Source organism: Lates calcarifer, linkage group LG24 (assembly GCF_001640805.2).
Source record: "Lates calcarifer isolate ASB-BC8 linkage group LG24, TLL_Latcal_v3, whole genome shotgun sequence".
In the NCBI taxonomy this organism is placed as follows: domain Eukaryota; kingdom Metazoa; phylum Chordata; class Actinopteri; family Centropomidae; genus Lates; species Lates calcarifer.
Window position 1 is genome coordinate 7,111,769 of NC_066856.1, and position 15,331 is coordinate 7,127,099.

The window sequence follows — 15,331 nt, forward strand, 5'->3', positions numbered from 1 at the left end:
AGTGCCTCACACAAGTGGTGTGTGAAGAGGCAGACAGCTGCAAAAGAACCATATTCTTCATTAGGAGTGTAATTTTATTTATTTATTTTTTTTTTTTTACTGTTATTAGTCAAATTATAATGGTATAAACTAAATTCACAAGTGTTCCCACCCTGATTTAATTAGTTGGCTTACTCTGAATGAATTTTGAGTTAAATATCCCAAAACCGATTTTTAAAAAACACACTTAATGTAAAATTCACTTCACTGCATCATCATCACCATCATCATCATCATCATTATCACCAACATCATCATAGCTTGCCAATTTATCTTTTAAATTTTAGTATTTTTATTGGCATATTTTGGCACAAGAACTTGGAAGTGTTTTCCAAGTTTCCTAAACAAGAGGTTTTAATCAAAAGATCATGTTAAGTGTTTAACAAATTGTTTTTGAAAGTTAAGAGAAAGGGTGAATGTTTGTTTTCTAATTGTAACACCAGTTTTAGTAACTTAGAAAAGCCCTGAAACCAGACGCCTCTCAAATATTACAGTTTCTATTTTTACTCAGTTATGGTTGAAAGAGAGGAAAATGTGACGTCACCCTCGTTGCTTAAGGGTAGTGGTGAATGATTGGCCACGCCTCTGTGTGCGAGGAGGAAGGCAGTAACGTTAACGTCGGGCGGTGGAGTCTGATTGAAAGCTGCTTAGAGGAGAAACTACTGCAGAAGGAAGCGCAGTCTGTCTATCTCACTTGCACTATTTTGACTGGCCATTCCCTTTAAAATGGCGTATCACAGTCCTTACAGAGCCCCACCGCACATCAACGCTCCTCCGGACCAGGGTTTCCTGTGGAATATCTTCCAGAGGTGAGTGTGGGGAAAGGCGGGTTGTTCCGCTGCTCTTTGCCTGTCTCACTCCGCTTCGCAGTGAAAACTGCTGTCGTTTGTAGCACGAAGGAGGAAGAGAGTGGAGCTGAATGGTGGTGTCAGTAAACGTTTCATTGACAGCTCGGTTTTTGTCTTCACCCCTAAGTCATTGTCACTGTTTTTGGCTGAGAACAGATCTCCGCAGTGAAATTTGTGATTTATCAGTACTACGGTTAGCCCTCAGTGGTTGCGCTTCCTGGTAATACTACTGTACGGTAGTATATATAGCCTATAGCTATTACACGTCACTCACCAGGTCGCATTACAATACATACTTAAACTCACATTACTTCATTAGAGGTGTTAAATTGCCTATAAGTGAAGCTGGCTCAATCAGTGGACTGTCTCCTTACACCAGTGAGAATTTCCAAACTGGGCTCCAAGGACCTCCAGGAGTCCTTGAGGGGTTTTGCCCCACTCTTCCGGCAAAAGAAAAACTCTTCAATTTCAGATTTTTTATTTCAAAAATACCAAGATGAGAAAATATTTAACAAATGACCCATTCTGCCACTATTTGTTTCATGTATGTTCACCAAGTCAGCAGAGAACAATTCCTAAAAAAAAAAAAAAAAAAAAAAAAAAAGATAATCTGACAACTGTAGGCCTGTATGCTGCAGTGTATATATTTATTGGGAACTGGTTTAAATACTGGATACTGGATCATATTCAGCATTTACCCCCCCCCCCCCCCCCCCACACACACACACACACACACCTTTTTTTGGTGTGACAGTCTCAGTGCAGTGGCTGTTTTCAGCAACTGATAGTCATTCATTTTCCCCTAAACCTTAATCAAATGTGTGTCAGCAGCTAAAAAGGTCATAGTAGTAGACCGAGAGGGAAATGGTTGATATGCTTTGGCCCCTGGTAATAGTAAACTATAGAGTTATGTAATACTGCAGAGGATTTTTTTTTCCCTTCTGCTTTGCTTTCTCACAACGTTGAGATGCTGCGGGCATTGCGAGGCTTGAATCCCCCATAATGAATTATTTATATATGGTGCAAAACCCTCTAGAAATTAGGTCAGATGTATACATTTTGTCTCATATATATCTTTTCTCTCTGTTTCTGTCTCTGTTTCTCTCACACAGTCACAGTCTTTTATTCAGAGTCACACAAACAGCACTTCTCATGACCATCATCGTCACTCTCACAAATACAAACAACATGAGTTTCATGACCACACACATAGTCATCTCCTCACATGAGCATTGTGCTGCCTCATCCGGTGCCACACGGTGAAAATCTGGCAGAGCAGTGCTGGAATCCCCTCAGTCATGTGATCAGAGTCAATAGAGCATAGTTTGAAGGGGAGGCCTCTCAATCCCGTCTGTCACACACACCACACACACACACACACACACACACACACACAGAGAGACACAGCTTAGGTCATTCATTGTAGGTCTCTTTTTACCCTTTCTAGTCATGAATCTGTCTTTTTTTTTGAATGGATGTATCATGTCAGTGGACTGAATAGTCATTCATTCTCAAGGTGTTTTGCACAGTGAATGGTGAAGGTAGACCGCAGTCGTGCTTTAACCGGCCTCTAGTTGAATGCATGTTTTTTTAAACATATTCACTTCCATGACTTGACATAGAATGAATCATGAGGAAGACATTCTCTCTGTTTTTTGCCTCTATTCTCGTTGCTGGTATGAAAAAAATGTTTGAACCCCGCCCTTCAAGAGTGAAGAACATCGAGTTTTGTGTAGCATTGAGATCAGCAATACAGATTAATTGCTATGCAAGAACAACAACATATTCATTGACTGTCTGCTACTTCAGTGGCAATACTTGTCACTTTGGGATGACAAGATATTTTTACAATCAAATCAGAGCTTTTTGAACAGTTGTACTATTTGAACAGGACTGGGAGATTTTACTGGTTAAAACTGACATGAAGCCTCAGGATCACTGAAACATGTGGGCTGTCAAACCAGAAACTGGCTCAGATCAAAGTAGAAAAAATAGCAACAGACTTTCCTTGGGAAGTTTTTCTGAACATGCAGCTTTAATTTGAAAGTTTTTGTTATTTTTCTGCCATGGTAGCCATGGTGACATTGCCTTAATTTTGGACCGTTTATGTGGAAAGTAGGGCGACTTTTGTTCCACAAGCCATATTCCAACCTGATTGTTTAATAGGACACAGTGAAACATGGGAAAATCTGAGCATAATCACTGACACGGCCAGGGTGGTTTATGTCGTCCTGCTTTTTTACATGCTAGTTTTGCGTTTGACAATGTGAAGATAGGTTGTCTGTGCTAAAAGGTGAGAGGGAGTTTTTGACTTTTACAGTCAGCTTGCTTTATGTAAAACTGTTATGATTAACTTTACCTGAGGCTGAGTGAATGAGTTAGTGAAAGGAAGATTGGAGGAGGGGAGAAGGGAGAAAGGGGAGAGTTATGCTGCACGCACACACACTTCTTTGAGTTAATCTGTCAGTGTTTGGAAAAGGCTGGGTACCCCACTGCCTATACTAACCCAACCACTCTGCACCGCCAGTGTGACAAAGCTCTCGTTTATGGAGGTATGCCGAGAGCTGTTTTTCTCCCCAGGGAGACCAGGCAGGTCTCCTTAGGTTTGTTTTTATTTTTATTTTTTAGGTTGGGGGACGTTAAAGGGTGGAGTACACAGAGACATATCTGATCACTGTCCTGAGAGCCATAAAGGCTGCAGACAATGTGATATGACCTCACATAAAGTGTCAGGGAAACCCAGCCCACACTGGGCTCTCCTCTCCTTCTTCTTCTCCACTGGTATTCCGAGTGTGTTTACTGTGTGCTCTGTGTTGAAAGGTTGGGCCTGGCCGGTTGCTAAGGAACAACTGAGTCACTGGATATTTGACTAAGCCACATAACAGAACCTACATTACTGTAGCTTACATTATTTCACAGCTTGGATGCCTGTTATTTGTGTCATAGACCAGCCTGTTAATGTTTTTATGTCTGCATCTCAGTGAACTCATAGCTGAGTCAGAGTTGATCTTTGTACATTTATCCTGAAACTTACTGTGTCAGCTAACTATTAGGGAAATGATTAAACAATAAAAAAAAAAGTAAGCACAAAAGTAATTTAGCCTATTATTGACCTAATTTGTAAAACTAGAGCTCCTTACAGCTTTCAGATACTTTTGCCATGAACACCTTTTTATGTGAGGGGGTTTCCCACATGCTTGCCCATTCCAGATTCTGTTTTTTTCATGACCTAAAACTGTTGGATGTTGGTCTGGAAATAATGACATGTCCAGAAAGTATTTCTAAGTTGTACTTTTAGTTTAACTCTGCAAACACAAAAAGAAAAACATAACTTCCAAAGGTTTAAAAAAAAACACACTAATCCACACAAGGTATTCAGTTGGTCGCAATCTGCTTTCTCACAGCTAGAGTCCAATAAAAACTACACACTGGTCCTATAAGTGTGGTATTCCCTTCTTTTCTTTGATGCCTGTCAGCAAGCCAGCACCTCCTGTTTCTTTAGTTCTACCTCTAAATACTGAGACAGAATTAAAAAGCCTTCATGTAAAGAAGGAGCACCCAGACCGTCATTGCGTCAGTGATCGTGATAATCGAGTAATCTTTTTATTTGTTTGCCAAGCACAAATGCCAAACATTCTTTGGTTCCAGCTTCTCCGGTGTAATAAATGTTGTCGACTGCTCATCTGACAGAAAATGCAATTTGAAGATGTTAAAGAAGTTAATATTTGGCATTTTGCTTAAGCAATGATCAAATTTGACAATAGTTTTCTGTCAATAGAAAAACTAATAAATTGTTTCAGCTTTAAAACCTAGGTCCTGGATAAAGTAAAGAAGTGGGGAAAGATGACACTTTTCTATCATCATATATGTCTTTATTTTGCCCCTTGAAAACCTTTTTATTAAAGATTTTTTTGAGTTCATTTGATAGTGATACTAGAGATGCAGAAAGGAAATGCAAGAGGAGAGAAAGGTGGTAATAACATACATACAAAAAAGGTCAGAATCAAACCGGGGACGTTGTGGTTACATGTTCTGAACCACTAAGCCAATGTAAGCTATGTAATGCTGCAGCTTTACAACCCCCTTTGGAGAGCACTTATTGAAAGCATTTTTGTTTAGCTCAACATTTACCAGATTCTTGCAAGCTGACACTATGCTGATAGCACTATCAGTTTCTCATACAGTTGCCAACATTCACTTTCTCTTTGCTGTTCAGCACACACACATTCACACACACACATACCCAGCTTGTCTGGCCGGTCTCAGGGGAGCTACTACTGTGCCACGCTTCTTTGTGTGTCTTAATCGTAGAACTCCATTCAGCCCCAGTGGACTGTTGAAATACTAACACGTGCTCAGGAGGATAAAGTTTCAGATGACGAGTGCCGATGCCCGCTGCTATTGTGTGTTGGAGTTTGTGGGTGTGTGAAGAGGTAAATACAGGCAGTATCTAATCTGTGTTCTCTTCCCCAGGGTTGACAAGGACCGGAGTGGAGTGATATCGGACTCAGAGCTTCAGCAGGCCTTATCGAATGGTATCTATCAGTGTCTTTTTTTTTTTTTTTTTTTTAATTTTTTTTTGGTATTCATTCTTTCAGTTTCTGCCATCACCATTTTTGTTTCACTCTTCTTATACACTAAGTTGTCAGTTTATTAGATACACCTATCTAAAACTAATGCAGTCTAATACAGCAGTCTGGCAATAAATCCCACCATCATAAAGGTTATAATTTTCAGTCTTTATTGAAATTGTTAAGCATTAAAACCACTGACAGGTGAATAACACTGATCATCTCATTACAATATAGTGTTCTGCTGGGAAACCTTGAGTCCTGACTGTAAGAGCTACCTTTTGATAAAGTAGTATCAGTCTAAGTTTAATAGTGTACTCTTGTAATTTGAGTAAATTACCTAGAGATTGTGGTCTATTATTTTTTAAAATTAGTAATATTTTATTAAGAAATTGCATTGCATAGTCTATTATGTTGATACTGCAGCATAGATTTTAAATGGTTTGATGTATAAAGTACACTCTCCCTTTAATTGGAATGCTCTGCTACATTGCCTCACGTCAGTATTGTTAAGTGCTTTGGAGCGTGAGAAGCTATGAAGCTACGAAGCTTTTTGACTGTAAAATAAATCCTGTAATTCTCCTAGTTTACTTTTTTTAGCAAAAGAAACAAAGTCACACTGACATTCATCTGGATGCTACCACCTAAAGGTTGTTGCACACCAAGCACACCCTCTCATCGCAACAACACTCCCCAGTAGCAGGGGCCTCCCGCAGCAGGACAATGCTCACACCACACCACACCACACCACACACAATGCTCAGAAATGTCTTGAGGAACACAATAAGGAACCCTAGGTGTTGACCTGCTGGGTTAGATTAGGATTTGAGGAGTTTGGCGGCCAGGTCAACACCATGGGCTCTTTGCCATGCTCCTCGAGACATTTCTGAGCAGCTTTTGTGGTGTGGTGGGAGTATTGTTCTGCTGGGGGAGGCCCCTGCCATTGGGGATTGTTGTTGCCATGGGATGCATGCTTGGTCTGCAGCAATGTTTAGGTGGGTGGTACGTCTCAAATTAACATCCAGATGAATACCAGACCCCAAGGTTTCTCAGCAGAACACTGTATTGTAATGTTTGGTGAGCTCAAATCAAAGTCAGTGAAGTCAATTTTGCTCCTGCTCGGACTGAAGAAGAGCAGCCACAACATAGCAGGCTGGTAAAATATCTGTTTTCATGCCCACGCACAACACTGCACCAGCACTTGTCGTGTCTTGACCTTCCTCTCAATGTGACAGCTTGGGTGAAATATGGTAATGATTAATGAGACATGTATTTCAGAGCACAGTTTGCCTGGAAACTGTAGGACAGGTTGCTGTTTGTCTTCTCATTAAAATATAATGTGTTTATGGCTGAATTGCTTGGACAGCTTTTCAGAGACTTTTGAACAGATTACTCTCCTCAGAAACCTATTTTTATGGGCAACTTCAGAGGGGAAAAAAGAGGAATCAAAGCCAGCAGCAGCAGTGAAAGAAGCTGTTATCAGGCTGCGCAGTGGCTCTGGCACAGCATACTGATTAGAGTGAGTGTGTGTTTGTGCATGCATGAACATGTGTGTTTATCTACAGTATGTATGAGTGTTCATTTTATTTTTATGCTACGGTCAGCAAGTAGCCCTTTTTGATTTTTTTTCTTTTGTAGCTTTTTTGTTTACAGACTTGGTGTGCGTGTGTGTGATTTTGTACCAATGTTGTGTATAAATGTGTTGTGTTTGTGCGTGTCTGCCTGCATGAAAGAAGACGCATTGCTGTGACTGCGCGTGTAGTAAACAGCAGGTTTCCTGGCAGTTCATTAGGCTCACTGTGATATAAAACAGAACCAGTGAAGCTGAACACACTGCGCTCCATCCTGTCCTGCAGTTTGCTCTCTTAAGTCACCAACCCTGCCACTGTCTGTCGCAGCTCTGCTGACCCCACAAATGCTGCTTTTGTTTACACCCGTTTCATACCATCAGCTAAGCTTTGTCTGCCACCCTGTTGTTGTCTCTCTTGACCTTTCTTCATCATCTATTTCTTCCCCTCTCCTCTACTCCCTTTTTTTTTTTACTCCTCTTCCCTCAGGGGAGCAGTGTGTGTAAAATATTGAGGCTGAGGAGGAAGGCCTGAGTTGTTATACTGTTTATACTCCTCCATTGTCTGCTGTCTGTGCAACACATACTGTCTTTTTCTTACCTCTCCATATGCTGCCTTCAATACCTATGCATACGAAAATTCTTCAAAGTGAAAAATCTGCCAATGGGATGAAATATTTAGAGCAGTTTCCAACCCATTTTCTCTTTCACCAGATTACTTTTTAAGATGGACTTTAGCATCTCCTCCTCTCCTCTCCTATTTCATCTACCTACATTCCTCAGGAGGATATGGCACCGGCTCAGTGCCTGCTGTGTCCTCTGTCTGCTTTGTCCTCTGTCACTTTCTTTGTTTGTCTCTAGCCCCATACTCACTTACTCAGTCCCACTTTTTCTACTCGTCCGCGCTCTCTTTCTCTATTTGGGTTCTCTCCATTCCTCTATCAGTCTGGGGTGTGACAGTGTATCGTCCCTGATCAGACTGTGATTGGCTCAGTGCTGCATGTTTGTAATGTGTATATTCCCTGTAGCTTTTCTATAAATATGGTCTCTCTTTGCTCAACAGTGAGTGGATACTACACACAGATTTGTACTTTTCCTTGAGTCATTTACTTAAGTGTAAGAGTTGTAGCAGTGATAGACATGAAAATTGCTCTCACCTGCCCAGGGCCTGCAGATGGAAATTAACTATTAGCTAAATCTATTAGTAAAATGAACCTCTTCACTTTGCTTTAGATTAATGTTTTTTGTGCATGGTCCCTGATGCACAAAAACAAAACTAAACATGATTAAAGGAGCAATTGCTTGCTGTGCAGATTGCTGATTTGGCTGAATGACGGGAGTCTGGGTGCTTGTTCAGCAACCCTTACCCTCACATCTCTACATTTGTAAGGTTTCGTATAAATAAGTTACGCTGTTAAGATAGTGATGAGTATTGATTTTTGCCAGCCAGTGTTAAGCTAATCAGTATCTTCACAGTGTTATCAATCACAAATTCAGTTAAACCATTATTGGTTTAGCTGACTAGTGGATGAGATGCTTGATGCATTCACTGACGGCTGATTTACCCACTGGCTAGTCATTATTTCTGATGTGTTATGACTAATGATCTTTTGGTTGAATCCTGTAGTGTTATTAAATATTGTAAATGGAAATAGAAGGTTTCAGATGGTAGTGGTGATTTTTTCGCCTGGTCATCCCTTAATGTTTACTCTGAGCTGTAATATTTTTCCTTATACATCTTGAGCTCAATCCATTACCTTGGGCAAACAGCAATGGCTCGTGCGTTTTGGTTCAAGTCTGTGAAACTACTTTGTGAGATGTGTAGCTGAAAAATTAGGGTTTTTGTGTAAAAGTTCACATGCTCACATATGTTAAGTGCATATGCACAAGCATCTCACTGAGCTCCAGCACAACCGTTACATCTGTGTGTATACTCTGTGGTCAGTTCAGTCTGTTTTTCCACCGTCTGCCTTTCTCCTCACCTCCTATATTTTCTCTCTCGTTTTCTCCTCACTTCTCTCTCGCCACCTCGCCACTGGCAGTTGAGCTGGTGAGTGAGAGAGCCCACTGTGTGGACCAGACAGAGGGTGTATTGTCCCAGTTGGCAATCAGATGCAAACAAACATCTCAGCCATACTGACCACCTCACACTGAGCAGCCTTGGTTTGTCTGGCAGTCTTTGGTATCTGATAGGCAGGTCTTGGAGATTTAACTTGAAATGTAACAATTTGAGTTACACAGTTGAGATGAAATTTCATGTTCCCATTATGATTTATATGGAGAGCAAGTTTCATTATCTCAGCGATATTAGTTGTGGTTACATTTGACTTACTGTGATTTTTATGATGCTCAGATCTCAGTACTTCCTGTACTTCTCTACACTTTTCTACAAGATTGATAAATCAGCTAGGCCTAAATATTAGCTGATACTAGCTTATTGCAGATATATCAGAATTGGCATACGTGTCAAACAGAAACTTCACTAAAGAAATCTTGAAAATGTGTCTGAGGTAAATTACCCACAAAGGAGCCCGGACAAGGTTATTTTATCAACTTCAAAATGTTCCGCTTGGCAGATATTTTTGTCACAGGTCTTTAAAGGACAGATTTAAGCCATCCTTATCAAAATCACATCAGCATGCTGTCATTCTCTTACAGACAGTACTAAAATGCTGATGTTTAGTGGGTATAATACCACGTTTATTGTGTTAGTTTATTATGTTAGCATGCTAACAGTTGCTGTTAAACACAAAGTACAGTTGAGGCCAATGGGATTACCTAAAGTTTAGCACGTATTTGGTTGTAAGCCAATTATTGGACACGTTAAAACTTTGATCAGATGATGGAAAAAAACAATGGGGGGGAATTCATAAGCTTCATCCTGTGGGAAACTACACTGCGTGTGTAAAGTTGTATTTTCATGTGATTAATTTGCCTGTCAAATTAGTGTTGTTTCTGTCATAAGTACACAAATATTATGCACCGAGGTCGATTTTTCTGAGCTTTCGCATCGCAAATAAAAGGACTAACCAATCATGTTAGTCTTTTTACACAGTCTTATCAAGGCATGAATATTGCACTGATAAAAGTTATGGAGGCGGAATAGCGGGTCCATGTCGCCCTACTTCTAAGGCAGCATGGGAGGTAGTCACGGGCGAATCAACATATAAAAGGGAGAGTTAGTGTGTTAAGGTCTTAAGAATATAGATCCTGGCTCAGACCCCATCTCCAGTTAGAGCCTTGTGTCTGGGCAAAGCACAGCTCTACCCACAGTCTCAGAAAGCCTCACTAAGGAAATGTCCTCTGTTTGGTTTAAACAGGCAAAAGTCTTTAAGTCATAACTTTATCATAAATGCACTTTCTCTATCTTTTTATTGAAATTAGTTGGCTCTGTTTCAAAGGTCTATGCTTTCATGGATTTTAACTGCAAACCTGCTTACTGCATTGCTGAAATATGGAGGGAAATCAAAACCAACCAGCCAGGAACAGCACAGTGTGAAAAAGTCTCCACGCTGTGCCGATGAGATGTTACAATTCTGCAGATTCTGTTTTAGGGTCTGCAGATAGTGTTGTGCAGAGGAAATTCACTGTGGGTCAGCAAAAGTAAGCTAAAGAGTTCAAGTTACAACAAAATCTAAACTCCAAATGTTGCTTGCTTGTTCTCATCTCCATACGTCTCTTCTCTTTTGTTCCCTCTGCTCGCCTGGTTATCTCTGCTCTTGTTTTTTTTTTTTTCTTTTTCTTTTCTCTCTCTGGTGTATTTTTGTTCTCTTGTGTTCTGACTTCTCTGCATTTTCCCAAACTCACTCTATATTTCTTGCCCTGAACTGTAATAAAATGAGATGGTGAATCAGCAAGGATTTAGATGGCCTGATAAATCTCAGTGTCTTAAGAACTGGGAGTGTGAAGAAGGCTATAAAGTATAAAGCCTCTGCTAAGATAAATGCCCATCAGTCTTTTTCTGACCATGTAGATGACAGGTATATTCATATATAGTGTGTCCTATGGATGAAAATGTGAGATGTGCTGAACAGATGGCAGATGTTCTAACAGACATCTGTAACAACTCTCTGGGTCAAACACAGTCCCCAGTTGCTTCAAAACCCCCCACAATAATCCCAGTGGCAAAGAAGCCAGTTGTGGCCTGTTTGAACGATAACTGCTGTGACACCCATAGTGATGTGAAGTGCTTTGAACGTCTCATCTGCCCCCATCCAATCTATGGAAGGTGCAGTATCATCCATACTGCACACAGGACTTAATTCATCTAGACAATAAAGACACCCATGCTAGAACGCTGTACATAGATATCAGTTTGGCATTCAGTATGATTATCCCACAGATACTAGTGGAGAAACTTCACCTGTCGCAGGATTCTGGATTTCCTGTTTAAGGGACCATAGTCAGTTTGTGTTGGCAGTAGAACCTCAGACTTCATCACGTTGAGCACTGGAACCTCCTGCAAGGCTGTGTGTCAGCCCACTGCTTTTTACATTGTTAACACACAACTGTGTTGCCAGACTAAGGGGAAACAAGATCATCAATTTGTGGATAATGCCACAGTGGTTGGCCTAATTAGTGGTGGGCTGGTGTATGGACAATAATTTGGCACTCACTGTCAACAAGACTAAGGAGATAATTGTTGACTTACAAAGGTCAAAGCCTAAGCACAAACCCCCTCAGCATCAGTGGCTCCACAGTTGAGAGAGTGGAGAGCATGAAGTTCCATGGAGTGCAGATCTCAGACAGGCTCGCTGAGTCCATGAACGCCACCTGAGATTGCACTTGCTAAAGAAACCTGAAGCAAGCAACACTCCCCCCCCCGCTAACCATTCCTGCTCCCTTTTTATAGAGGTATAGTTGAGAGCACACTGACATATGGCATCACCACTGGGTACTCCAGCTACAATAACAGTGACACTAAAGCCTTGTAGGAGGCAGTCAGGGTAGTTGAATCTCTCTATCCTCTATTCAGCAGCCTCACACCCACTTTTTAAATATAGTTTTTATCATCTTATAATTATTCCATTCTTATCTATTCTATTATTGTCTGAACTGTTTGAGATGCACTGTGAAATGACATATGATAAAATGAGCCCTCCAAAAAACATTGTGCATATATATTGACACAGCTTAGGACCTTGAACTCAACACAGATAAATGGAATTCATCTATCAACGTTATTTACACCTATCATATCACATACATATCAAAATGTCTTCAGTGAAAAAGGTCTATTACAATGGCCTATCTATACAAAAAGCGAGCTGCCACACTTAAAAGTCTCTTCTAAAAATGTAATGCCTTTATTCACTTATAATTGTTACCTGTGTAGCTCTGTGATTATCTTATCTATTGTCACCCTCATGTATCTTTAACTGCTGCAGAAACTGCTATAGACGTTTTATCATTATTGTTGTAACAGATACCAAAATAGCGCACTGGCCTCATTGGAATGTAACTGGTATTTTTCTGTTTCACAGGCACATGGACTCCTTTCAATCCAGTGACAGTCCGCTCCATTATATGTAAGTAACTGACGGAGCGTACCGTCAATGGGCCGCTCCATTACTTTTCACAAAACTGCCTCTTGTTCTCAGACTAGGCAAGCTGTTTATTTGCCCCCCTCTCCATGACGACCATATAAATTCGTTACGTTTTGACAAATCTGAAGGCACAAACAAACTTATTTTTGGCTCCAGTTGTTGCTTTAGTGGGAACCTGCAGTCATCACTTAAGGGAAGAGGAGGGATCATCAACAAGGAAATGGAAAAGCTCATCTCAAAAGGCAGCTGCCGATTGCCTCAGACTCAAAAAGACGAATATTATATATTATATAACTGTTTACACTTTTAAGGCAGTTGTAACTGTATTACTAGTACTTTGTACATTTGAATTCATTTCCCTTTTTTTAATTTATTTTTACTGCAAACCCTTTGAATGTTTCTGTCATTGCTCCCAGTTAAAACAGAAATTTGTTAAAAATATCTCTGCTCAGGTCTCTTATATTTTGTTCCCTTTTAGTTGTGTGACTTGCACAGTAAATCCCTCTAATTCCATCACCTCCCCTTCCTACAGCACTATACTCAATAAATCATTTGTTTATTAGCCCCCAGCAAGAAGCATAAACTGTGATAAGACTCCATTTTTTAGGAGGTGGTTGGAAACTGGAGTTAGTTTAGAGTGAACAGTCTTTTTCTGACCCACAGTTTACACTATACACATCTCTGTGTGATGGCATGATTGCTTTCACGTTGTAGAATTTGTCTCAAGTGTGTGTGTATGAGAGAGAGAATGAATAATATGTCTTTCCCCCTTTCCCTCAGCCATGTTCGACAGGGAAAATAAAGGCGGGGTGAACTTCAATGAGTTTGCTGGTGTGTGGAAGTACATCACAGACTGGCAGAACATCTTCAGGACCTACGACAGGGACAATTCCGGCTTCATTGATAAGAATGAGCTTAAACAGGCGCTGACTGGATTCGGTGAGCTGCAAAGTATGCTTATATATTTAAATTTAATTACTGTGGTGGAGGGCTCTGTGGCTGTCTGTTGTGGACTATCCTTTCTCAGCATCAAAAGGTCGGATATTTGTCTTTTCAGTAGCTGTGTGTGTTTGGATAGACCTGCATGTAATAGGGGAATAGTTAGGAATACTAGCCCTACTTTATACTCACTACTCATGTAGAAAATAGTCATATAGCCTTTTATTTATATTTGATAAGCAGCTCCAGTCTGCAATCTACAATTCAGTGCATGTACTGCATAATATGGAGTACTGCACATTTTTAAATAACCAAATGAATTGGCGAAGACAGATTGCTGTAGCATTATGTTAGCGCTGGCTGAACCGTGATTGAACCTAAACAATGTTTTATGGGGTTTGATTCCCCTGGTGTGTACATTAGGTGTCCATAATGAAGGCTAACCAAGAAGCCAAAATCACCCAAAAATCATCATCACATAGGATGTCTGGTTATGTTGCTGACATCAGATTTGCTGTGCATTTCACAGGATATCGTCTATCAGACCAATTCTACAGCACGCTGATCGAGAAGTTTGACCGCCAGAGGAAGGGACAGGTGGCCTTCGATGACTTCATCCAGTGCTGTATCGTACTACAGGTGACACATTTACACAAAAGCAGATTTATCCAGCTTTGTTTTTCACATGTATGCAGGTACAGTCACTCCATTAAGTATTCAAACCCCACTTACATCCATTTTGAATTACAGACTTCAGGTGATTTGAGATTTGTTATTATGCTCATGAGGTGAAATTTCTTATTATTGCCCCCTCTTTCCACAGAGGTTGACTGATGTGTTCAGGCGGTACGATACAGACCAGGATGGCTGGATCCAGGTTTCATATGAACAGTATCTTTCCATGGTCTTCAATATAGTATAACGCACATGGAACACCACAGAAGAGCACAACTGGACACAAAAGTGCCAAAGCTACCGGCACCTCCCGAATGTCTGCCGTGGTAGACACTACAAGATTTTTTTTAAAACCCAAATATTAGCCCCAGTTGGGCTGTTTCACACAAATTTATAAAAAAATAAGAAAACTTATAGGAACATTTATTTTTTTTCAGGTTGTAATACCCTCCACATGACAGTACAACCACAAAGCTTGATGTATTTAAAAAAAAAATCTTGTAGTGTTTTGTTCATTGACCAATCAGAACAATGTCTGTGTTGGGGACTCCACTGGGGAATATTATGGACACATCTGTCTTTCTGTCTGTCTCTTATTGTCGAGAAACTTTTTAATGTCTTAACTTTAATTGATACAATTACAAAAAAACTCTGTTATGAGTAAAATGATGCATTGTACATATTATTTAAGATGCATTGCATGCTTTTCAGGGAAATATAGCCCCCACTTTGAAGCATGCTTTCCCTTTCTCTTATCTTTTCCTCAGCCCTGTTTTGCTCAAAGCCATGTTTACAAAAACTGTGAAAGCAGGTGATGTTCTGCTTTGAGATTCACTGACATGCCAGCTTACATGCCATATTTGTACAAACTTATTTTTAACAGCAAATCTTCAAACATTAAAACATTGGTAGAGGGCAAGCATAATGCCTTTAGTATGGCTTATTTTTTTGTGCATGATGCCTTAAAATGTGTGAAAACAGCACAAAAGAGAAATCTTTTATTAAAAAAAAAAAGAAAGAAAGAAAATTGATGTGGAGTCTGCTTTTATTTTATTTTATTTTATTATTTTTTTTACAGTCACGTTGCATTGCAGGGGGAACCGTGGAATCAACATAGCTAAATATCGCCCTCTGCTGTTTGTCGGC

At 40.2% G+C, this 15,331-nt stretch overlaps 1 protein-coding gene across 2 annotated transcripts; it reads left to right on the forward strand.

The window, feature by feature from the left end:
- Nucleotides 1-618: 618 nt before the first annotated feature.
- On the forward strand, nucleotides 619-15,212 carry pdcd6 (programmed cell death 6). 2 transcript variants are annotated; one of them, XM_018702045.2, is made up of 6 exons: nucleotides 619-848; nucleotides 5,361-5,422; nucleotides 12,509-12,553; nucleotides 13,352-13,522; nucleotides 14,040-14,149; nucleotides 14,334-15,212. In XM_018702045.2, the coding sequence occupies exons 1-6, from the start codon at nucleotides 766-768 to the stop codon at nucleotides 14,430-14,432; spliced, it is 570 nt and encodes a 189-aa protein (XP_018557561.1). In that variant the 5' UTR covers nucleotides 619-765; the 3' UTR covers nucleotides 14,433-15,212. The 2 variants fall into 2 exon arrangements, with proteins under 2 accessions (XP_018557561.1, XP_018557562.1); XM_018702046.2 differs by having other exon boundaries at nucleotides 622-848; nucleotides 13,352-13,510.
- Nucleotides 15,213-15,331: the final 119 nt, after the last annotated feature.

What these genes read in the sequence shown, in the direction of transcription:
- pdcd6 (XM_018702045.2), top strand. Translation starts at nt 766, where the DNA reads ATGGCGTATCACAGTCCTTACAGAGCCCCACCGCACATCAACGCTCCT. An exon ending in TCAGCAGGCCTTATCGAATG is followed by an intron (nt 5,423 to 12,508) that starts GTATCTATCAGT and finishes TCTGTTTCACAG; the next exon opens with GCACATGGACTCCTTTCAAT. An exon ending in GACAGTCCGCTCCATTATAT is followed by an intron (nt 12,554 to 13,351) that starts GTAAGTAACTGA and finishes CCTTTCCCTCAG; the next exon opens with CCATGTTCGACAGGGAAAAT.